The 25,563-nt window shown below is 40.2% G+C and overlaps 1 protein-coding gene across 3 annotated transcripts in view; it reads left to right on the top strand.

The window, feature by feature from the left end:
- The window catches only part of GNA13 (G protein subunit alpha 13), a 49,080-nt gene that overhangs the window by 2,461 nt on the left and 21,056 nt on the right, over positions 1 to 25,563 (top strand). For all 3 annotated transcript variants that reach the window (XM_025362391.1, XM_025362393.1, XM_025362392.1), the window contains one exon: positions 670 to 896. In XM_025362391.1, the coding sequence (XP_025218176.1) occupies positions 670 to 896 (227 nt within the window). The remainder of the gene's footprint in view (positions 1 to 669; positions 897 to 25,563) is intronic.

Raw genomic sequence — 25,563 nt, 5'->3', positions numbered from 1 at the left:
GCAAGTAGTAAATCAGTGATATGAAAAATGAGTTTGAACTAACCTCTGTGAGCTGGAGTCCGATTTTGTATTATTTTGCAGTTGCTCTTCCTCCCTTTTAGGGAAATTGAAGGCCGTCCTGTGACTTAAACTGGATTGAAACTTAGGCTGGAAGAAGTTTTTAAATTTTGAATGTGTTCCTAGAAGACTCAATGTTGGGTTACGGTGCCGAAGGAACAAACAGAACATGGAGCTATAATGTAATAGTTGGTTCTTAGTGTGTCATAAATGAACATCTTTTAGGCTCGTAAAATCTTGGTTGTGTCCGTTTTCTTGTGAGCTTGGACATTGGTCTGTGCAACATAAGTTCTTTTTCCTTCTTGAGTTGGGTTCTTTTTTGACTACCTTCTACCCCAGAAGTTATTTTATAAATTGGAACATGTTAAAAATCCTTCAGAAAGAGGAATTGTGCTAATAGTATTTGCTTTTCAAGGCTCTAATTTTAAGACAGTGAGCAACTGTTATTTTTTTTTAACCTCTGAGAAGTTATATTTGTTTTTAATGTTGGTCTTCATTTTTGAAGATTTGTCTGGGATAATTCAGAAATGTAAGGAAATAATACTGAAATAAAAGCTTATGATAATATGTAATGACTCCTCTCCATACATTTTTTTTTCTTTTTGAACAAAGGTATGAGGGTGCTGGTTGATGCTCGAGAGAAGCTTCATATTCCCTGGGGAGATAATTCAAACCAACAACATGGAGATAAGATGATGTCGTTTGATACCCGGGCCCCCATGGCAGCCCAAGGAATGGTGGAAACAAGGGTTTTCTTACAATATCTTCCTGCTATAAGAGCATTATGGGCAGACAGCGGCATACAGAATGCCTATGACCGGCGTCGAGAATTTCAGCTGGTAAGAGATTTGCTCTTTTAAAACGTGTGGTTTTATTTTAACGACGTTTAGTAATACAGGTTGCACATCCCTAATGCAAAAATTCGAAATGCTCTCAAATCTCAAAGTATTTGAGTTGGAGGAACAGACTGAGAGGCTAAGGGGTAGACCTAATGTGTCCTAGTCTGTAATGACTACTTGTAAAAATAGTGCATAAAATTACCTTTAGGCTACATGTCTTAAGGTATAGATGAAACATAAATGAATTTCTAGTTTAGACTTGAGTCCCACTCCCAACATATCTCATGTGTATGCAGATATTTCAAAAATCTGAAAAAATTACAAATCCAAGACACTTCTGGTCCCAGGCATTCAGATAAGGGATGCTCAACCGGTATCTGATTTTAGCACACCTTTTTCACTGACTTCCATAATATAATGTATCTATCCAAAATTGTAGCCTCAGAAATTTGTTTTTTTGGGGTTTGTTTTGACATGGAGTCTCACTGTGTTGCCCAGGCTACAGTGCAGTGGCGTAATCTTGGCCCACTGCAACCTCTGCCTCCAGGGTTCAAGCAACTCTCGTGCCTCAGCCTCCTGTGTAGCTGGGTCTACAGGCACGTGCCACCACACCTGGCTAATTTTTGTCTTTTTAGTAGAGGCAGTTTCACCATGTTAGCTAGGCTGATCTGGAACTCCTGACCTCAAGTGATCCACCCACTTTGACCTCCTAAATTGCTGGCATTGCGCCAGGCATTTTTCCCCTTTTTCCTTAAAGGAGACTACCCGTAAAATACTTTGTAGCTGTTACACAACATTGAAGACAGGTTTGGAAAAAAAGTATCCAGTCCAGGTTAAAAATACAGAATACAGTTGAAACAGATTTTTAATCAAGTGTTTGGTACTTTAACTGTGAATGCTGTGATTGGGTTTTATTTGCCAAAGGCCAGAAAGATTCCAGCAGTGATAGAAATCTAGACTGTATGCCATTTGGAAGTAATTCAGATCTGAAGTGTTTTACTCTAATATGATTAAAATGGAGTCACAGTTAAAAGTAAAACTGCTGGGTGGGTGCGGTGGCTCATGCCTGTAATCCCAGCACTTTGGGAGTCTGAGGCGGGTGGATCACCTGCCTGATGTCAGAAGTTGGAGACCAGCCTGGCCAACATGGGGAAACATCATCTCTACTAAAAAATACAAAAATTAGCCAGGCGTGGTGGCAGGCACCTGTAATCCCAGCTACTCAGGAGGCTGAGGCAGGAGACTCGCTTGAACCCAGGAAGCGGAGGTTGCGGTAAGCCGAGTTTGCTCCACTGCACTCCAGCCTGGGCAACAAGAGCAAAACTCCGTCTCCAAAAAAGTAAATAAATAAACTGCTTAGGAAGTTGTTTGATGATGTCACCAACATTAATCCACATTAATGGGTGTGGCTACAAGGTGATGTACAACCAGCCATCCTTGCTGTTATTATTTGTACTTAGAAGCAGTCTTGCCTTTTAAAAGTTCTAGGAAAGTGTTCCTGATAGCTTTTTATAAAACTGACACCTCAATTTTGACTATATCTGAATTATAGCTTTTATATCTGTCATTCAACTAGCATTGGATTATTTACCGTCTTGTATAGTTCTCTTCTATCATGTTTGTATCTTGTCTTTTCAAGTAATGCGTTTATTTCTGTCTCACGTTGTTGTTAAAATGAATAGCTGCCAGTATTGCATGTTGAAAATGATGAATTTAACTTGACAAATGACCTCCATCCAATTCCCAGATTTCTGGTTAGTTTTGTCCTTTGATGAATGTTTCTTACTTTATTTTTGGTAGACTTGCTTGCATGAGTTCTTCCATATACCCCTTTCCATCGCCCATCACCCTACCTCCTGGTTTTCGTTTTTTTGTTCTTTTGTGTTTTTTTGAGACAGAGTTTTGCTTTTGTTGCCCAGGCTGGAGTGCAGTGGCGCAATCTTGGCTCATCTCCGCCTCCCAGGTTCAAGCGATTCTCCTGCTTCAGCCTCCTGAGTAGCTGAGATTACAAGCATGCGCCACCACACCTCGCTAATTTTATATTTTTGGTAGAGATAGTGTTTCTCCATGTTGGTCAAGCTGGTCTCAATCTCCTGACCTTAGGTGATCCGCCTGCCTCGCCCTCCCAAAGTGTTGAGATTACAGGTGTGAGCCACTGCGCCTGGCCATCTACCTCCTGTTTTTAAGTGCTGCTTATTCTCCTTTCTTCTTAGTTCATTTTCTCAACAAACCACACGCTTTCAACTCAATTTTCTCAGGCTCTATTCATCCTTCCAGGTCAGAGAAGAAACATTCATCTGTAATAAGCGTACAGTGCATATGGGTTAAATGAATAAATGAAGAACTGCATACCTGAAAGTTCTCTGTGGGCAAGTTCCATATTTGCCCTAAGTCCGTTTAATTAAAATTGGTTTTCATGGACAGTTTTTTAATTTGGAAGCTTAGGTCTAACTGTCTCACATCAGGACTGTCATGTCATCATCGTTGAGAAAGCATCCCTAAGTATATCTTTGTGATTAAGAACGAATAGGTAAAACCACTCAGGATGAGGACCTGCTTGTTGTTGACTTGAGCCACTTGATGCTTAAGGAGTAAAGAAGTCCTCAAAGATGAGGAGAGATAAGTTCCAGAAATACTTTTTTCCATGATGAAAAGTAGAGACAAGAAAAGAGGAACAGAGCAAGATCTAATTTTAAACTTCTGGAGGACAGAGATTCTTTTTTCCTGAGTCTATGCTCAGCATTGTTTTTTGTTTCTTTGCTTTTGTGTTTTAAGAGACAAGGTCTCACTGTTGCCTAGGCTGGAATGCCCCGTTGTGATCATAGCTCGCTGTAGACTCAACTCCTGGGCTCAAGTGGTTCTCCAGCTTCAGTCTCCCAAGTAGCTCGGACTACAGGTGTGTGCCACCACACCCAGCTAATTTTTTAAAAACTTTTTGTAGAGGTGGGGTCTTGCTATGTTACCTGTGCTGGTCTTGAACTCCTGACCTCAAGCAGTCCTCCTGCCTTGGCTTCCCAAAATGTTGCGATTACAGGCGTGAGCCACTATGCATGGCTTCAGCATTGTTAATAGTACCTGACACATATAGATGCTCCATTATTATGTTGACTTAATGGCTCTTAAACTCTTGGATGTGCTGTGGTGCTTGGCATAGTGTCAGGCACTGAGAAGGCACTGGCTTACTTAAAATTTTCCTCAAAGTCATCAGTTCCATCTACTCATCTACATGCAGCAGCTCCCCACGTTCTGATTTTTCTACCTCTGTAACATGTCTTGTATTCATTCCCTTCATGTTATTGTCCTGCTTCCTCTTGCTTGGACTCCAAGGCAGTCTTGTTCAAACACAGCATTGCTTTGCTCAGAAAGCTTTGGTGGCTTGCCGTTGCCTCCAGAACGGAGTTCAGCTTCTTTGTGTGAGTCAAGACTCTAGCTAGCTTACCTGTGATTCCAATATATTTCATTAGGCCACTGGACATACTCTGTAATCTCTTGATTCCCACATACCCTAATTTTTTGCTTCTATAGCTGTCGTCATGCGTAGTCCCTCTGCCAGAATTATTCTTTACCCTGTCTGTTATTAGGTCTTGCCCTTCACTTAATGCAGTGATAATCACACTCATTGTGGCCCACGGACCCCATGGACTGGAATGCTTGTTAAAACAAACAAGTAGATGCTCAGACTTCATACCTGAGGATCTGATTCTGGATTCTGGGATGGGACCCAGTGATGTGTATTTTTAGCAAATAGCCATAGGTGATTTGGATGAATTTGCCCCATGCCTCCCTTTCCCCAGGACCAGTGTATTAGGGGCTATGTCTCCTTCTTTGAAACATCTCCAGTCTTCCTGGCTAGAATGGAGATCTCTGTGTCCTTTGCTTTCCCTAGCATGCTTACTTCTGTCACTCCTCACGGTACCCATTATGTGTGTTAGAGTTACAACTTTCATGTGTAGCTGTCAGTCATGTAGACGTCCTTTGGTATGCCTTGTTTGTCTTTTTCTCTCCCACTAGCATAGTGCCTGACACTTTTGTTTCCTCATTTTTCAGACATTCTTAATTACAGAGGTCTTCTAAAAAAGTAAAATATCTGTAATCCCAGCTCTTTGGGAGGCTGAGGCAGGCAGATCACTTGAGGTCAGGAGTTGGAAACCAGCCTGACTGACATGTTAAAACTCCATTTCTACCAAAAAAAAAACAAAAACAAAAACAAAAATTAGCCAGGCATGGTGGCATGTACCTGTAGTCCTAGCTACTCAGGAGGCTGAGGCGCAAGAATTGCTTGAACTCAGGAGGTGGAGGTTGCAGTGTTGGGGATCATGTTAAGCACTCCAACTTGAGCGTCAGAGTGAGACCCTGTCTCAAAAAAATAAAAATGTAAAGATAATATAATTTAATTCTGCCCTTCTGAGAAATATAGATTATTTCTGTAACCATTTCCTAATTTTCTAGGAAGTGGAAGGTTCTTGTATAATTATAATTTTTATTTGGGGGGGTTTGGAATGTGTTTTTGTTATGTTTAGCAACATATTTTTGAATTTTGGTTAGGAAAAGTAAACATCAGAAGAAATAGGAGAGGTTAGCAGATAAAGTAACTAAAATTAAAATTAACCTTTTCATTTCAACTAATGATTTGATTATTAAACTTATTAATGAAAATTAAAAACTGACAGGTTTTAAGGCTCTACATGACTTAACATTTTGCTTAAGATGAACAACTGCTCTTTAATCAATTTTCGGGACAAGGGATAGGGTATTGATAACACAGCTTAGGTTTTTAGCAGGCTACTCATTTGTTAGTAATAACTTCGGGTGTAAACATGAATGTTTTTCTTTCTAAGTTCCCAAAGGCAAACATTTCCTTTTTTGGTTAGTTCCATTATGGGTCAGCTAAATAGCTTACTGTGGAAAAGAAAAATACAAGATTCACATTCTTGTTATAACTTAAGGTACCTTTCTAGTTATTATAAATCAGCACATTGAGGATAATATATTATAAGAAGTGGCCTCTTTTAGTACTGAATTAAATATTTAAAATACTCTACTTTGGCTGTACGTTCAGTATGCCTGCCACTGCACTTCTGAGTTACCCTGTTTTAGAAAACCTTCTCATGTGACAATAACTAGATAATTTGGTAACTCAGATGAATAAAGAGATGGGAGTCAGGGGTTGGCTGGATGATACAATTGGAGATATGGATGAAAGCTAACAAAATGGCTAGGAGTCATTTCCAACTAATTTTTTTGTTTAATTTGTATTCGCTTATTGAGAAGTATAAGCAACACTGGTTACGTAGGACAGGACAGCGTGTGTGACAGTGGGAGGAACATCCCACAGCTTCCTACTTTCTGTAAACAGTTTAACATTGTCAGCATTAATACAGCTTCCTGTAATGGCCAGTCTGTCTTTGCAATTCCTGAAACCAAACTGTTTTTTGCTAATCATGGTACCTTCAGTTAGACTTAATTCTCTTCTTTTTGTGCCTGATGTTATTCTTCTTGAAGCCCATAAGGTAGTGTATTCATTAACACAGAGATTTACTCCCTCAATCTGTGTAACAAGGTAACCATTTAGCTCCATGACTGGCGTGTAAAAAGCTGAGGTCCAACTAAGTATTCTAGAAACTTCAGTTTCAGCTAATTTTTTAAAAAATTTATTTGCACTGCAGCACGTATTTGAAATAAAATACAATCAAGAGTCATTTGAAGCTCCTGTAGTCCCAGCTACTGGGGAGGCAGGAGGATTGCTTGAGCTCAAGAATTCAAGTCCAATGTGGGCAACATAGTGAGGACAGCCCCCGCTTAAAAAAAAAAGAATCAGAGTCATTTATTTATAAATTAACGCAAATTTGGATTTGCTTTAAATAGTAAAGAATTGCTACTTTCAGTTGTAAAATACTATGTTTCTTTTGGATGACTGGTCCATTTTCTCTATAAGTATAGTCAAGCAAGGACTTTGAGTTGCTAAAAACCTATTGGGTATCTTTTGGTTCTAGGGTTAGTGTTAAATACTTCATCCCATATAAAATAAAGATTATATATAACATTAGAGGTAGTAGAGGTTTTTATCTTACTTTATTAATAGTTTTTAGAGACAGAGTCTCACTCTGTTAAACAGGCTGAAGTGCAAGTGGTGTGATCATAGTTCCCTGTAACCTTGGAACTCAGGTGTTCCTCCTGTCTCAGCCTCCTAAAGTGCTGGGATTACAGTAGTGAGCCACCTCACCCAGCCAGAGATAGTAGAGATTTTAAAATTGAGTTTAATTTCCTTGTGATGAAATTGATCAGATGTCAGAGTGGTTACATTTTATCCAAATCTTGTAAACCCAGAGCTTTATGTTTATTTACATTAAACACAAAGGTTTTTTTTTCTTTTTAATTTCTTTTTTTAAATTTCCGTCAGTTCCTTTAAGTTTACACTTATAGTTTTAATACAACTTTGTGAGGTGTGTGTGCATGCATACATAGGTGATATCATTTGATATATTCTATTATGTTGAAATTTTCATGTTTGCATTTTTTTGGGTGAAAACTTGTCAGGCTGTAGGATGTCTGGGTTCTTGTAAAGGGGAATTGGAAAATACTTGCTGCTCTCTATATTACCTTTTATTGCTAAACAAAGCTAGTGGCACAATAATTTATGATTCTCTGAAAATGGTTATTAAACAACTAAGAGGTAGAACAAGTAAATAGTTTTGTTATGAAAAGTAGACTTTAGTTTCAGAACTCTCTGCCTAGAGTATGAACCTAACCCAGGAAAAAGGTTTGTGAGCTTACTTTAAAGAAAAGCATAATGGCCAAAGGACTCCTTGGATTGAATGTTCCCTATCATCTTTCACAGATATGCAGCAGCCAACCAAGTTGGGGTATCCAGTCCTGTTAGCCCAAAACAGGTGCCAGTTTCTTTCTTCAGAAAATTAATTCAGGCTGAGAATTGCTTGAGGCCAAGAATGCCAGAACGGCCTGGCCAACATAGCAAGATCCTGTCTCTACAAATAATTTTAAAAATTAGGCAGGCGCAGTGGCACGTGCCTGTAGTCCCACCTACTTAGGAGGTTGAGAGAAGGAGATCGCTTGAGCCCAGGAATTTGAGGTTGCAGTGAGCTATGATTGCACCACTGCACTCCAGCCTGGCCGACAGTGAGATCCTGTCTCAAAAATAAATAAAAATAAAATTCATAGTACTGATAATTATAATAATTGTTTAATATAATAACTGTTTAATGCTTTATGTTTTATAACATTTGCTTCGTACTTTTCAAAGCCCTATCACATTCATGATCATATAGTCCTATATTTAAAAAGGAGACAGAATCCTGAAGTGTCAGGTCCCCCAAAAAAAGAGCAAAACAAGATATACTGTTATGCCCATTTCACAGATTAAAAAAAGGAGACTCAGAAAGATTCCTTGAGATGCTTCAATTCACAGACCTAGTAAATAATAATAGATTAGACAATGTAGTCCCAATCTGCTGACTCCTAGTCCACAGCTCTGGCCACCAAACCATTTTACTGGCACTCAGACATGGCGTCTGTGGAGCATTCTTCTTGTCTTTCATTCCCAACTTCTGACCACCACCCATACATACAAATAATTAACACTTCCCTATTAAGTTCTAGCACATTATTTTAAGTGCATGTAAGGTTTTATTTAAGAGTGTTTTGTGTTACGCTCATAGTCACATAGTTATTTTTATATCCTGAACTTTCCTAATATCTTTGTATCATTTCTTCTTTATTATAGTAATGATATAAGTAATCTTAAGCAATGTTTAATAGTAAATTTACTAACTCTGAATGGTACATTTTATCCTAATCACTATTCAGCTTGGTAAAGGTTCAGTTTGAATCTTTACCTCCTTGAAAACTAACTGTAATAGTGATTCTCAACTGATATTTCATCAGTGGACCCAGGTTTTTTTGTTTTTGTTTTTGTTTTTGTTTTTTTTTCAGACAGAGCCTTGCTGTGTTGCCCAGGCTAGAGTGCAGTGGCATGATCCCAGCTCATTGCATCTTCCAATTCCCAGGTTTAAGCCCTGACCCAGCTTCGATTAATTGGGACTACAGGTGTGTACCACCACACCCAGCTAATTTTTGTATTTTTAGTAGAGATGGGGTTTCACCATGTTGGCCAGGTTGGTCTCGAATTCCTGACCTCAGGTGATCTGCATGTCTCAGCCTCCCAAAGTGCTGAGATTACAGGCGTGAGCCACCGTGCCTGTCTGAACACAGTTTTTAATGTATTCTGAAAAATAGAAGTTTAGTGGCAACCAGTTAGCTGAAAGAGATTGCCAGCATTTTTCTAGGATAGTGCCATTTGGAAATTAGTGCCTGTCTTATATGTAGTTGGTCAGATTTGAGTTTGTTTTAGAAAAGAGGACACCAGAACTTTTTTTTTTTTTTTTTTTTTTTTTTGAGATGGAGTCTCACTTTGTTGCCCGCATTGGAGTGCAGTGGCGTGAACTTGACTCACTGAAACCTCCACCTACCAGGCTCAAGCAATTCTCCTGCCTCAGCCTCCCGAGTAGCTGGGATTACAGGTGTGGGCCACCATACCTGGCTATTTTTTGTATTTTTAGTAGAGATAGGGTTTCACCATGTTGGCCAGGCTGGTCTCGAACTCCTGACCTCAAGTGATCTGCCCGCCTTAGCCTCCCAAAGTGTTGGGATTACAGGCGTGAGCCACTACGCCCAGCCTATTGTTAACTTTTTGTGAACTCCTTTGAAATGCTTCCCGTGTAATCATGTCACAGTTTTCATACTGCCTATGAGCACTTGAGACTGCAGTTTGTCACAGTTTTTTCTTCTTTTTCGTTTTTTTAAGAGATGGGGTTTTGCCAGGTTGCCCAGGCTGGTCTTGAATTCCTGGGTTCAATTAATTCTCCCACCTCGGCCTCCCAAAGTGCTGGGACTACAGGCGTGAGTCACCACCATGCCTGGCTTGTCACAAATTTTTGTTCCAGTTAAAAGTGACCTAATTTTTTTTTAAGTGTGTATTTCTGGAAATTAGAAGTGATTTTTATTTCCCTGCTTGAAAGTGTTTCGTTTTTCCCTAGCTATATACTATTCACCTTTGTCTATATTGTGAACCTATCTTGTTTGCAAGATGCCTTTTATTCAAAAGAACTTGTTATAGCCACATTAGCAGAGCATAGAATGAGCTGATATGGATCAAGAAAATAGTTTTGTTTTGAAAACTGAACTTTAGTGCACTTGGCCAAAGTACTGATCTGTTGCGTTGGTGGTAGCTGTTTATCTTAATCTTCCAAATGTAATCACTCTTCTTTTGGCAAAATGAGTTGAAAGTAGTTTTTCTTTTTCTACTTTTTGACACAGGGTCTTGCTGTGTTCCCCAGGGCTGTGTGCAGTGGCACAGCCATGGCTTACTGTATGTAGCCTTGACCTCCCCAGCTCAAGCAATCTTCCCACCTCAGTCTCCTGAGTAGTTGAGATTACCAGCACATACTACCACACCCGGCTAGTTTTTTTGTTATTTTCAGAAACAAGGTCACTATGTTGACCAGGGTGGCCTTTCCCCTGGCCTCAAATGATCCTCCCGTCTTGGCCTCCTGAAGTGGGGGGATTTCAGGCGTGAGCCACTGTGCCCAGCCTCAGAAGGATTTTTAAATCCATTCAGTGGGTAAACTTTTTCATCCCCATCTACTCTGCAGTAGATCCAAAATACTTCAGTGGAAGTCTTTGTTGATTTTTGTTTGTTTGTTTTTTGTTCTTGTTTTCATTTTTTATCAATCCTGGCCTACAGATATTTTTGTTTTTTAATCTAAGTAGTAAAATCTGTGTGCTTGGTTGTGCTGTGACTTTTTAAAAGCTTTTATCTTCCATACAAATTAAAAAATAACCATATTTTGTCGAAGTGTAGTGACTCACATCTGTAATCTCAGCACTTTGGGAGGCTGAGGTAGCAGATTGCTTGAGTCCAGAAGTTTGAGACCAGCCTGGGCAACATGCCAAAACCCTGTCTCTACAAAATACGCAAAAATTAATCCAGCATAGTGGCGCACACCTGTGGTCCCAGCTACCCGGGGGTCTGAAACAAGAGGACCGCTTGAGCCTGGGAGGCAGAGTTGCAGTGGCCTAAGATTTGCACCGCTGCACTCCAGCCTGGGAGACACAGCAAGACCTTGTCTCAAAAAAAAAAAAAAAAAAAAATTAATAAACATGTTCAAACTTAATGATTTTGTATATTGCAAAACATTTTTACATTTGGTTTCATGTGATGGCCTTAAGATTGGATTTGGCTTTGTGCCGTGCTGTGGGATAACGTGGAGTAAGGCAGCGGCCAGAGTTCCTGCTCTGCCTGCCACTCACTGTGTGAGCTCAGGCAAGTCCCTTGGCCTCTCTGAATTTCTAATTCTGCAACTGTAAAATGAGGATGATCTATTATTAGGGGCCTACTATTATTGTTGTGACGAGGACATGAGATCACCCATGTAAAGCCCCAGACCTGACTTGTATTAACCATATTATTAACATTATTAATATTCCTAATGGTCTTTATGCACCTAAATAGCGTCATAGAAAAATAAAGCACTGTAAACTTTGATTTGATTTACTCTCTAAACCTGATTACCAATATAAAAAATTCTGAATAATGTAGAATATATTACTTGTGTTTTCTTATTAAATTGTATGTTGTCTGTAGGACCACAAGTTGAAGAGAGATTTGAGGTTTTCCTTGTTATATTTGTTCTTTTTTTTGAGATGGAGTCTCGCTCTGTTGCCCAGGCTGGAGTGGTGCAGTCTTGGCTCACTGCAACCTCCCTCTCCCAGGTTCAACTGATTCTCCTGCCTTGGCCTCCCAAGTAGCTAGGACTACAGGCCCGCGCCACCATGCCTGGCTAATTTTTGTATTTTTAGTAGAGATGGGGTTTCACTGTGTTGGCCATGCTGGTCTGGAACTCCTGACCTCAATTGATCTGCCCACCTCGGCCTCCCAAAGTGTTGGGATTATAGGCTTTACTGCGCCCGGCCACCTTGTTATGTTAGTTCTTGTTGCCTAGTGATACCGCTGTGCTTGATTTTTAGATCAAAAACTTATGATGTGGTTCTTCATTTTTTTTTTTTTTTTGAGGTGGAGTTTCACTCTTGTTACCCAGGCTGGAGTGTAGTGGCGCGATCTTGGCTCACAGCAACCTCTGCCTCCCGGGTTCAAGCAATTCTCCTGCCTCAGGCTTCCGAGTAGCTGGGATTACGGCATGTGCCACCATGCCTGGCTAATTTTGTATTTTTAGTAGAGACAGGGTTTCTCCATTTTGGTCATGCTGGTCTTGAATTCCTGACCTCAGGTTACCTACCCGCTTTGGCCTCCCTAAGTGAGGGGATTACAGGCGTGAGCCACCACGGCTGGCTGGTTCTTCATTTTTTCACAGTGCCTTTTTAAACAAGTGAAAACGTTTTACAAACAATAGGTCTATATTTTTATGGCTAGTCCTAGTGTGTCTTTGTAAATGTAAAAACATAAAACTCTAAAGAATCAAATGTCATTTGAAAATAATAGACTGTTGTATAGATGGTTGGTGAAACTAACCAGTATTGGTCCTTCTCATTATCACGATGAGATTTGTAGCCAGAATTATTTGATTGTTTGGAGAATGTGCTCCTGAAATGCCTCAGACGTACCAGAGTGAGACAAGTCATTTATCTTCCTGCTGGAGGCATGGGGAGATAAGCAGTGGCTCAGGTGCAGAGTGTTCACCACTCCCACTGAATGTGCTGCTTTCGTCCCCTCTTCCTTCACCGTTGTCTCTGAGGTGCTCCCCACACCCCTTCCACATGCACACACGGACATACTCTTTCCCTTTCTGTCATTTCTCTGCCCTGTGACTTGGCAGAGGCGTTGAGAGTACTAGTTAAAGAGGGTGTTAGAGCTTCATTTCCAAGGTAAAAAAATTCATATGTTCACAAAATACAGAATTTTTTTTTTTTTTTTTTTTAGATTCCATGTTTTTTGTGAGATCTCAGGACTTCTGTTTTGTGTAAAAACCAACTAAAAAGTTAATCCGGAGGATATCTACTTTTTCTCAGAGAACAAAATTAGCAAATTTCAAATTTGCTCCTCAAAGAAAAAAATGTAAAAACAAAACTCTTCTATACTACCTCCCTCTCCCCAAAAATCATAAAACAATGCCATTGAGTTATTTGAGCCAAGGCAGCTATATTTAGCTTGTAAATAGGCCATTTCTTTTCCCTTTAAACCCTTCTGGAAAGGTTAAAGAAAAAGAGCTGGAATAATGAATAATTGGGGTGAGAGACTTTCACTTTCCTTTTCAACATCTTGGTTACTGTTTTCTTAGTCTCTGGGTAACTTTAAAAAATTTTTTCTGCTAAATAGGATGAATTGGCTCAGAAATTATATAGAAAATCAGATATATCATCTTGTGATTTTTATTTAAGCATCATGATGTGAAATGTTGTTGTGTCTTTTCATTGATATTAAATAAACATATATGGAAGCTACTAGCAATGAGCAGCTGCCACAGAATTTCCATGTTGCCAGAGAGTTGCTCACAAGTTATTGCTTGGCCAGCTCTGCTACAGTAAGCCTAACACATGAGAGAATGTACAGGAGTATACTTTAGAAAGATAAAGTTGCTATTCAACTATAAGATGGTCTCTAAATTTTTAATGGGTTTTAAAAAACCTAAATTATTGGCTGGGTGGGGTGGCTCATGCCTGTAATCCCAGCACTTTGGGAGGCCAAGGCAGGCAGATCACAATGTCAGGAGAGCGAGACCATCCTGGCCAACAGGGTGAAACCTGTCTGTACTAAAAATACAAAAATTAGCTGGGCATGGTGGCGTGTGCCTTGTAATCCCAGCTCAGGGAGGCTGAGGCTTGAACCAGGGAGTCGGAGGTTGCAGTGAGCGGAGGTCGCGCCACGGCACTCTAGCCTGGTGACAGAGCGAGACTCCTTCTCAAAAAAAACAAACAAACCCTGAATGATACTGTATGTTCACAAAGTTGCAAATACTGTTTATCCTAATTGCAGATTTTAAAAAGAAAATATGATTTCTCCAATTCAGTTAAAAATATTGTAATACAAATAATTTGCTATTTTTAACTGTTTCCAGCTTGCCACATTTACTGTTAAACTATTTGCCACAGTTTCAAACATGGTAGGGACTTTAAACTGTTGCCATAAAGATAATATACATTTCAACTCTAGACTAGAACAAGGAGAATTATACTTGCTTCCATTTTGTCTTGACTCCAATTATGGTATGTTATGATTAAATGTTGCAACCGATTTTAAAGTTGGTGCTATAGTTTAATCGTTTAGTAAGAGAACCAAGGTTCCCCTTGTTGTATAGTATTTTGCACAGTTGGCCTTAACTGTATCTTTTTTTTTTTTTTGAAAAAGAGTATTTTATTAAAAAGCTTCATTTTGTAAAAATACTTTTTCTGATAAGAATACATTCATGTGATATTTTTGTATGTAATTATATTTTATTCTATATGGAAAGTAAATAGCGAATGTAAAAAGTGATGAGGACAAGAAAGCCCTAGGTAGTGAATTACAGGAAATGTGTTATTCTGAAACAGGTCTGGTAACAGTTCACTGGTAGCTTTCAGCAGCCATGCAGTCACATGTTACTGAACACCTATAAATGAGTCAGTTACCTTTTTGTGGGCTAGGTGTTTGGTAATGAACCAAATGAAAGTAATCTCTGCGTTGATCTTAGATGCTAGTCAGAGTAATGAAATATGCACACAAATATGTAATGACTGACACACGTGGTAAATGCTCTGAAGGAAAAGAAACAATGAGAGACCAGGAGGATGGTCTGAGGAGGCAACATTTAGGTTAAGATCCCATGGATGAGAAAGTCCTCCAGGAAAGGAGGGGGAAGAATGCTCCAGGCAGAATGAGCACCATCTGCACAGTTGGAAAAAAACTTACTGCCGGTCAGAAAACGTGATCCAGGCCAGGAGGGAGGAGCAAGTGAGGGAGAACTGAGGTGGAGGAGGCAGGCAGCAGCCTGTGACTGCCAGGCCTTGTAGCCCATGTTGAGGAGTTTGAGGTTTCTCTGCCTTAGGAAGCCACCAAAGGATTTTAAGCAGGATCACTCAGGCTGCTGTGTGGAAATTAGAGGGGAGTGAGGGAGAGCCTTTGCACCAGGTACTGTTTTTGGTCCTAACCAGTTCCAGAGTTAGGAGACTATTGCAGAGCAAGCAGCTTGTTGTCAGGTGGTGGCCATAGAGATAAGAGAAGAAAATGGATTCAGGATATACTTTGTAGGGAAAATCATTGGAATCTGATAGATTGAATGTGGGGTAGGGGAGAAAGGCATATATTAAGAGTGACTCAAGTTTCTGGCTTTATCAACTAGGTGGATATTGGTGCTGTTTACTCAAATCACAGATTCATGGGAGAATGATATCTGAGGGGGATGATTAAGAGTTTAGTTTGGGCTACAGGCAGTCCCTGATTTACTGTGGTTTGACTTACGATTTTTTTTTACTTTATGGTGGTGCAAATGCAACACACATTTAGTATAAACTGTACTTCAGGTACCCATACAACCATTATGTTTTTCACTTTCAGTATAGTATTCAGTAAACGTTGTGAGATATTCAACACTTTAGTATAAAATAAGCTTTGTGCTAGATGATTTTGCCTAGCCATCAGCTAATATGAGTGTTCCGAGCATGTTTAAGGGAGGCTAGGCTAAGCTGTGATGCTTGGTGGGTTAGATGTATTAAATGTATTTTTGGGCCAGGCACGGTGGCTCACACCTGTAATCCCAACACATTGGGAGGCCGAGGTGGGCAGATTGCTTGAACCCAAGAACTCAAGACCAGCCTCACCAACATGGTGAGAACCGCCCCCGCCCGACCCCATCTCTACTAAAAATACAAAAAAATAGTTGGGTATATGGTGGTGTATGCCTGTGGCCCCAGCTACTCAGAGCTGAGGTGGGAGGATCCCTTGAGCCCAGGAGGTTGAGGCTGCAGTGAGCCATAATTATGCCACTGTGACTCAAGCCTGGGTGACAAAGCGAGACCCTGTCTCTAAAAATAAATGGTTTTTTTTCTTTTTCTTTTTCTTTTTTTTTGAGATGGTGTCTCGCTCTGTCACCTAGGCTGGAGTGCAGTGGCGCAATCTCGGCTCACTGCAACCTCTGCCTACCTGCTTCAAACGATTCTCCTACCTCAGCCTCCTAAGTAGCTGAGATTACAGGTGCGTGCCACCAGGCCCAGTGAATTTTTGTATTTTTGGTAGAGACGGGGTTTTCCCATATTGGCCAGGCTGGTCTCGAACTCCTGACCTTGTGATCTGTCCGCCTCAGCCTCCCAAAGTGATTACAGGCATGAGCCACTGCACCCAGCCATAAATGTGTTTTTGACTTACGATATTTTCATCTTAAGTGCTGGGTTTGTTGGGGCATAACCCCATCAGAAGTCAATGAGCTTAAGTACTAGGTTGAGATCTCTGTGAGATGTCTGGGTGGAGATACCAGGTAGACAGCTTGATACATGAGTCTTGAATCCAGAACAGTTTGGGGCTAGAGATAGAAATTCAGGAGGTGTTTGTATCTAGGAGATATTTAAAGTCTGTGAAACAATTACTGAGTATAATGTTTCTGATATGATTACTCAGGGAAAGGGTGTAAAAAGAGATGAGGGCTCATGGTAGAGTCTTTTTTTCATTTTTGTAGAGGCTGGGTCTCGCCATGTTGCCTAGGCTGATCTTGAACTCCTGGGCTCAAGCAGTCTGCCTGTCTTGGCCTCTCAATGTGTTGGGATTACAAGCTTGAGCCACTGTACTCAGTCTGACAGTAGAATCTTGAGAAACCTCCACATCTTTTGAGAATGTTCAGAGGGGGAGATCCTAGCAGAAATGGCCAGAAAGGTAGGAGAAATTTAGGAACATGTCATGTCATGGAAGCCAGGAAAGTGTTTCAAGAAGAAAAAAGTAGTCAGCAGTGTCCTGTGCCGGTGAGAGGTCTAGGAAGAATGACATGTGCATTGATGTTTGGCACAGGAAAGTTGCATATGCTGACTGGCAGCAAGTGCCCTGCTGAGGGAGATGCCAGCCTAGAAGGACTTAAAAGGAGAGAGAGGCAAGGAAGTGGAGAAGATTCAATTGAAGTCAAGCCGACTGTTCTCTTGTCCCTTTTACGGTACTTTCAACCCTCTGGCTTAGTAAGTTGTGGTTTTTCTGATTTTTTTATTTTTTATTTTTTATTATTATACTTTAAGTTCTAGGGTACATGTGCATAACGTGCAGGTTTGTTACATATGTATACTTGTGCCATGTTGGCGTGCTGCACCCATCAACTCGTCAGCACCCATCAACTCGTCATTTACATCAGGTATAACTCCCAGTGCAATCCCACCCCCTCCCCCCTCCCCATGATAGGCCCTGGTGTGTGATGTTCCCCTTCCCAAGTCCAAGTGATCTCATCGTTCAGTTCCCACCTATGAGTGAGAACATGCGGTGTTTGGTTTTCTGTTCTTGCGATAGTTTGCTGAGAATGATGGTTTCCAGCTGCATCCATGTCCCTACAAAGGACACAAACTCATCCTTTTTTATGGCTGCATAGTATTCCATGGTGTATATGTGCCACATTTTCTTAATCCAGTCTGTCACTGATGGACATTTGGGTTGATTCCAAGTCTTTGCTATTGTGAATAGTGCCGCAGTAAACATACGTGTGCATGTGTCTTTATAGCAGCATGATTTATATCCTTTGGGTATATACCCAGTAATGGGATGGCTGGGTCATATGGTACTTCTAGTTCTAGATCCTTGAGGAATCGCCATACTGTTTCCATAATGGTTGAACTAGTTTACAATCCCACCAACAGTGTAAAAGTGTTCCTATTTCTCCACATCCTCTCCAGCATCTGTTGTTTCCTGACTTTTTAATGATTGCCATTCTAACTGGTGTGAGATGGTATCTCATTGTGGTTTTGATTTGCATTTCTCTGATGGCCAGTGATGATGAGCATTTTTTCATGTGTCTGTTGGCTGTATGAATGTCTTCTTTTGAGAAGTGTCTGTTCATATCCTTTGCCCACTTTTTGATGGGGTTGTTTGTTTGTTTTCTTGTAAATTTGTTTGAGTTCTTTGTAGGTTCTGGGTATTAGTCCTTTGTCAGATGAGTAGATTGCAAAAATTTTCTCCCATTCTGTAGGTTGCCTGTTCACTCTGATGGTAGTTTATTTTGCTGTGCAGAAGCTCTTTAATTTAGTTAGATCCCATTTGTCAATTTTGGCTTTTGTTGCCGTTGCTTTTGGTGTTTTAGACATGAAGTCCTTGCCCATGCCTATGTCCTGAATGGTATTACCTAGGTTTTCTTCTAGGGTTTTTATGGTACTACTTCTGATCTTTTTAAAGTTTGAGAGGACATTGTATTTATATTAACCAGTTTATTTGAATTACAATCTCAGAAGTATTAAATATTCATAAGATTGTTAATCTGTTAGGTCAGGCGAATACAGAAGAGTTTTTCACTTTTTACTTGATTATTTTATTTATGATCATTTCCAATTTAGTTAGGGTAATAACCTGATCAGTTATATACATGGCACTCATTCATTCTTCAGCAAACATGCTGAATACCTGCCCCTGGTATGTTCTTGGCCCAGACTAGGCCCTAGCAACCCAAGTGAACTGCCTATCTGGCTGCCTTAATGGGGGCTCCCAATCTAGTGGGGAGCAAATGAAATGATCAGTGCGATCATATACTGCACTTTTGCAGCTGTTTTGCCAAGAGTGTGCAGAATTACTCTTTATTAACCTAAAAAAGACCTAAGAGAGCATGTAGTCGAGTTCTGTTCATGTTATATATAGAGCATAGGGCCACAGAGGTGAAGGACACATAGAGGTTAAGGTCACAGCTAGTTTTATTTATTTATATATTTATTTATTTATTTGGGACAGAGTCCCACTCTTTCACCCAGGCTGGAGTGCAGTGGCATGATGTACGCTCACTCCAACCTCTGTCTGCCAGATTTAAGTGATTCTTATGCCTCAGCTTCCTGAGTAGCTGGGACTACAGGCATGCACCACAACACCCACCTAATTTTTGTAGTTTTAATAGAGACGGGGTTTTGCCATGTTGGCCAGGCTGGTCTCGAACTCCTGGCCTCCAACAGTCCACCTGCCTTGGTCTCCCAAAGTGCTGGGATTACAGGCATGAGCCACCGTGCCTGGCCCAGCTAGTTTTAGTGATAGAGCCAAGAATCAGACTCCGGGTTGTAGGATTCCAAAGGTCAAGCCTGGTACTCCGCTGCCTTGCTTTATTGCTTCCTTAGTAACAAAATTAACCAGATGGGACTTAGAAACAGGAGCTGATGTGCCATTATACATGTTGGGCTAATTTTCACATTCATCAGCTTTTGAAAATATTTAGAGGTTGGCCTGCTTTGCTGCCTGACTGGTTGAAGGATAAAGATGGGAAGGTATTTAGTGCTCCTTACAGGCTGTGTGGAAATTTTCTACTGGAGAGTTTGGTTGGGATAATGATTGAACTCTAAACTGGGAATAAAGTCATTTGGGTTTTCCTTTCACCTGTTTTGTGATCATGTGCGTAGAATTACTTAATTAATGTTGATTATTGTGTAATGTTTGACTTGTAGGGTATTTTTTAGCACACCATCACAGAGCAGAATTTTCCATCTGGAGTACATTCACGAGGACTTGGGGTATTATGAAGCACTCTTATAGGCCCTTCTGTTTAGATACTAGGGGAATTGAAACTGCATTTGGGAAGTATGTCCTGTGTTGGAAAGCAGCATATTCTTTTTTTCTTTTTAATAATTGAAGTCATTTCTTTTTGGGAATCAAAAAAAATTTTTTTTACAGTGAAGGGTTCTAGTTCTGACAGAGCTAAATATTTCTTGCTATGCTGATGGGATTATATATGATTGGCCCTTTTCAAAAAAGTATTTTAACCTTGAGGGATTTTTCAAGGCTCAGAACTCTGAAGCTTTGTTATCATTATGTGAAAACTCAAGAGTAGGAAAGTGGTTTGTCTGTTCTGAGGGAATGACTTACAGGCTCCAGAACCTAAATTAGCTTTTTTTTTTTTTTAAGTTTAAAATTTTAAAACTACATGGTTTCTTGTAAAATATCCAGTTAGCCACTATCCTACCACCTCAGGACATCTCCGCTGACATTTTGGTGTATTTCCTTTCAGTATTTGAATACAATATTGGTTGTTGAGATAAGCTTGTTTGTACTTTCTGTACAACTTTATATCCTGTTAATTTAATGTTGCAACATTAGCATTTCCTGGAGGAGGTGATTTTCTCAGAGGAACAGCAAGGCATTTTTTAGAAATAGATGTGGATTTCTTATTTAAATGGAAAATTCTTCCCTGTATATATGTATTTTTTTAGCCAACAGAAGATAGTGGTGCTAAATGGTAACATGGAGCAAATATGGTTTTAATATGACCATGTTGCTACCTGATTGATCAGCAATATATATAATGTCAGAGCTGACCCATTTGTGCAGTGTTAAACTCCTTTCTCACATTTACAATTTGTACTTAATTTTGTTAAGTACCATGGCTCATGCCTGTAATCCCAGCACTTTGGGAGGCCAAGGCGGGCTGATCGTCTGAGGTCGGGAGTTGGAGACCAGCCTGACAAACATGGGGAAACCCCATCTCTACTAAAAATATAAAATTAGCTGGGCGTGGTGGTGCATGCCTGTAATCCCAGGTGCTCAGGAGGCTGAGGCAGGAGAATCACTAGAACCAGGGAGGTGGAGGTTGCAGTGAGCCAAGATCGTGTCATTGTACTCCAGCCTGGGCAACAAGAGCAAAACTCCGTCTCAAAAAAATAAAACAAATACTAAACATACAACTAAAACCTTTTTCTCTGTTTCTCCACGATGAAGCATTTTAGTAAGGTCCTTTTTTTGTGACTTCTATAGTAGGAGAATTACTAAACTGCATTGTACATTTTGTGTTAACATTTGATAGGAGTGTGGAAATACTCCTAGAACACTTGGATCATTAAGATTATTAGCCTTGGGCCGGGTGCGGTGGCTCACACCTGTAATTCCAGCACTTTGGGAGCCTGAGACGGGAGGACCACAAGGTCAGGAGATCGAGACCATCCTTGGCTAACACAGTGAAACCCCATCTCTACTAAAAATACAAAAAATCAGCCGGGCGTGGTGGCAGGCGTCTGTAGTCCCAGCTACTCCACAGGCTGAGGCAGGAGAATGGCATGAACCTGGGAGGCGGAGCTTGTGATGAGCCGAGATAGCATCACTGCACTCCAGCCTGGGCAACACAGTGAGACTCCATCGCAAAAGAAAAAAAAAAAAAAAAAAAAAAGATTATTAGCCTTAAATTATTTTGGTGATAAAGCCAACACAGCAACTTGATATAAAGAGGAAATTATTAATTTGTGAGCAGCAACAAGAAAAAGGCAATTTCTAGAATAAAGTAATAAGTTCTTTCCAAAAAAAACACTTATTTCATGTGCAGTAATTTATTTTTGTAGCTTATATGCTAGAAAACATTGAAATAACTTAATGAGATGAAGGTAGTGTTCTACTCATGCTATTGTAGACTGTCTTACATTGGTCTGAAAAGATACTTAATTTGAAAAAGAAATTTTCAAATATTGGGATGGTTTATGATATAACTAATTTTAGTTCTTTTGGAATTTTTTTTTTTTTTTTGAGACGGAGTCCTGCTCTGTGGCCCAGGCTGGTGTGCAGCGGGGCGATCTGGCTCACTGCAACCTCCACTTCTGGGGTTCAAGTGATTCTCCTGCCTCAGTCTCCCAAGTAGCTGGGACTACATGCACTCGCCACCACGCCCAGCTAATTTTTGTATTTTTAGTAGAGACAGGGTTTCACCATATGGCCCAGGCTGGTCTCAAACTCCTGACCTTGTGACCCACCTACCCTGGCCTCCCAAAGTGTTGGGATTACAGGCATGAGCCACCAAGCCCAGCCTCTTTTGGAAATTTTAACTGATAAACATAGAAATTGCTGGCAAGAAATTTGGAACTGTGTATTCACTTGGAGTCTGCTTAATTTTTATATATCTACACAGCAAAGGAAAATGGCTTGTTGGCTATAAGTTTTGTTCCTCATGAACTAAACATTTTACTCCTCCTGAACTAAACAGAAAGGCATGACGGGTGGTACTTTAAGTATGCTGTAATTTTTAAAAATTATTTTTAAAGGCAGGGTCTCATTTTGTCACCTAGGCTGGAGTGCAGTGGTGCAATCATAGCTCACTATGGCCTTGCACATCTGGGCTCAAGTAATCCTTCTGCTTCAGCCTCCTAGTAGCTGGACTACAGGTCTACCACACACCCACACCCAGCTGATTTCTTCTCTTTATTTAGAGATGGTGTCTTGCTCTTTTGCTCAGGCTGATCTCGAACTCCTGCGTTCAAGTGATCCTCCCACCTTGGCCTCCCAAAGCATTGGGATTACGGATGTCAGCCAGTGTGCCCAGCCTAACTATGCTCTACTGATAACGATGACAGTATTACCCTTGTTGAAAACATACGCTATGCATCACATCAAGTACTGTGGATTTTGTTTTGTTTTGTTTTGTTTTTTAAGATGGAGTCTCGCTCTGTTGCCCAGGCTGGAGTGCAGTGGCACGATCTTGGCTCACTGCAACCTCTGCCTCCTGGTTTCAAGCAATTCTCCTGCCTCAGCCTCCTGAGTAGCTGGGATTACAGGCGCCAGCTACCACGCCCGGCTAATTTTTGCATTTTGAGTAGAGATGGGGTTTCACCAAGTTGGCCAGGCTAGTGTGGAACTCCTGACCTCAGGTGATCCACCCGCCTCAGCCTCCCAAAATGCTGGGATTACAGACATGAACTGCTGTGCCCAGCCTAGTACTGTGTTTTTTTCCCAGAGAAAAATGAAGTCGTAGAAAAAGCCATGGGGCAAAAAAGGCAATATCAACATAAAGACCAATAGAATAGGTCCCTTGTGACAACCAGGCAAAATGAGAATGTTGGAAAGGCATTAAGTAAAAGAAGTGAAACTGGTCCATGGTAAGCTCTGAGAACCAGGAGGAGAGTTTTGTACGCTGTATGTAAGCCAGCCTCTGGACTGGGAAGGCCTTCGAGGTAGTATATTTCAAATGTTTGAAATAAGATGGTTCCAAGATTTTTTAACTTTAAAATCATTTTCAAAGCTGTGAATAAACTTAAAATATAACCAGGCCTGGTTTTGTATTTACTGTCTTTAAGGAATTGCATGTAATAGACTTCAGATAAATAGTCTAGACAGAACAATATCATGGTATATTTCATATTTTTATGTTAATATGTGGAGAGACAGTAGAGAAAGAACAGATAGGATGGGAAATTGAGTGTAAGTAGTAACAAATATTACCTTCTGTCTTTTTACTAGCTATATCCTCGGATTGAATCGAAAAGTCTTGGTTGATTAACCAGCCTTAACCCCAGAGTTTTCCATTTTGTATCTATTTATGTTTGACATTTAATTCTTGCTGAAAACTTTATGTAAGTACATGCTAGATGGAAAGTCTTCTGAATAGACTCCATTATAAGCTTACTCTTGTATTGAACCTGGACTGAAGTTATTACTGTATACGTATGTGAATTATTGATAAAAGCCTATATCTAGGTCTCTCTTATACACGCGCACACACACACACACACACACACACACACACGGTCTATGTTGCCCAGGTTGGTGTAGAACTCCTGGGCTCAATAGATCCCTCTGCCTCAGCTTACTGAGTAGCTGGAATTACAGGCATGCACGGCCATGCCCAACTCTTAGGTCTTTTTTAAAACCAAGGCAATAACTTTGCTATTGAATAGCTTTCCCCAAGCATATGCTTAATGAGTCCTGCCTAATGAATATTTAGAAAACATTTTGACCTGGATTTGTTTTGGGATTATAACTCTGATGGAAATTAAAGGCATATTATAGGTCTATAAAAACCTTATGCTAATAAAGGTCCTCACAGTTGTGATTAAGTATGAATACACTTAGATTTCCAGTTTTCTCTCATATCATTTGATTCTTTTTCCTCTTTGAAATGTTCCAAACTTGCAAAACAAAGGACTTAACATATGCATGGGAAGTGTGTAAACCATTTTAAACCATTGGGCTTAGCTATTTTAGAACACAGACATTTACAGTCGTGTGCCAGGAAGATGTTTTGGTCAATGACTGACTGCATATAAGATGGTGGCCCCATAAGATTATAAGGGCGCTGCCCTATACAGGTGTAGCATTTAAAAATCTTTCATACTATATCTTTACTGAAACTTTTCTATGTTTAGATACACTAATACTTACCATTGTGATACCGTTGCCTGCCCTATTCAGTACAGTAACATGCTATACAGGTTTGTGCCTAGAAGCAATAGGCCATATCATATAGCCTAGGTCTGTAGTAGGCTGTGTGTACTAGTACTTAATTTAGCTGTCCTGCTCTTTATGGCACTTGGTTGGTTCTCTATAAAGAAAAACTGGATATTAACTTTGAATTATACCTTCATTTTTGGAATCACTTGTATACTTCGGTTTCAGAAGAAACTCTACTTAATTATCTTGGTAATAAGATTGTTTCTTCTTAGAAAGATTGTTTTACTTTCAATATTTTTTGAGCTGTTTGCTTTTTTTTTTGTTTTTTTGTTTTTGTTTTTTTGTTTTTGAGACGGAGTCTCACGCTGTCGCCCAGGCTGGAGTGCAGTGGCGCGATCTCGGCTCACTGCAAGCTCCGTCTCCCGGGTTCACGCCATTCTCCTGCCTCAGCCTCCTGAGTAGCTGGGACTACAGGCGCCCGCCACCGCGCCCAGCTAATTTTTTGTATTTTTAGTAGAGACGGGGTTTCACCGTAGTCTCGATCTCCTGACCTTGTGATCCGCCCGCCTCGGCCTCCCAAAGTGCTGGGATTACAGGCGTGAGCCACCGCGCCCGGCGAGCTGTTTGCTTTTAAAAGACGCATATAGGTGATGTTAGCCTCATAACTAAAGAGATCTCAACACATAAAAATTGGATACTTTTTTAAAAAATTGAGATGGGGTCTCGCTATGTTGCCCAGGATGGTCTTGAACTCCTGGGCTCAAACAGTCCTCCCACCTCGGCCTCCCAAAGTGCTGAGATTACAGGCATGAGCCACCACACCCAGCCAAAATTGGATACTTTTTAGTTCACTTTATTTAGTTCTTTATAATTGCTGTGTTTTTTTCAAAGTGAAATTTCTGCCATTTACGTACATACGTAATTGGCCTGCAATTAAATTCTGGACATTTTACAAGACTAAGCAATGATGTTTTATTTTAGTAGCAAACAAACTTTTGAATAGCCTACTTCATTGTGACCTTCATTATAATGTGACCTTCATTATAGTCTATAAAATCCAGTAAAATGAAGTTAATTACATGTGTGTTGCATATTATTACCTAATATTCTCATTGTCAGAATTTGACCTTTGTCAAATTCCCAGTATTAATCATTAGAATATATACTGTCTATGACAAAACCAAAACCTTTCAAATTCTGCATAATCTGTGATTCTTCACTAGCATCTGGAGATATAATCTTGGAGTAGTTAATAGCCCTGCTTGGTCATTACTTTGAATTTGGATCTGCTAAAACTTCAGGTTTTAAAATATTCTGAAAGTTTCTAAATCTGCTCAGAGAAAAAGCAGTTAGGAAGATTTGTCA

The sequence above is a fragment of the Theropithecus gelada genome, chromosome 16, assembly GCF_003255815.1.
Source record: "Theropithecus gelada isolate Dixy chromosome 16, Tgel_1.0, whole genome shotgun sequence".
Classification (NCBI taxonomy): Eukaryota; Metazoa; Chordata; class Mammalia; order Primates; family Cercopithecidae; genus Theropithecus; species Theropithecus gelada.
The sequence above is the reverse complement of the archived record's forward strand: the minus strand, read 5'-3'. Positions and strand labels throughout refer to the sequence as shown.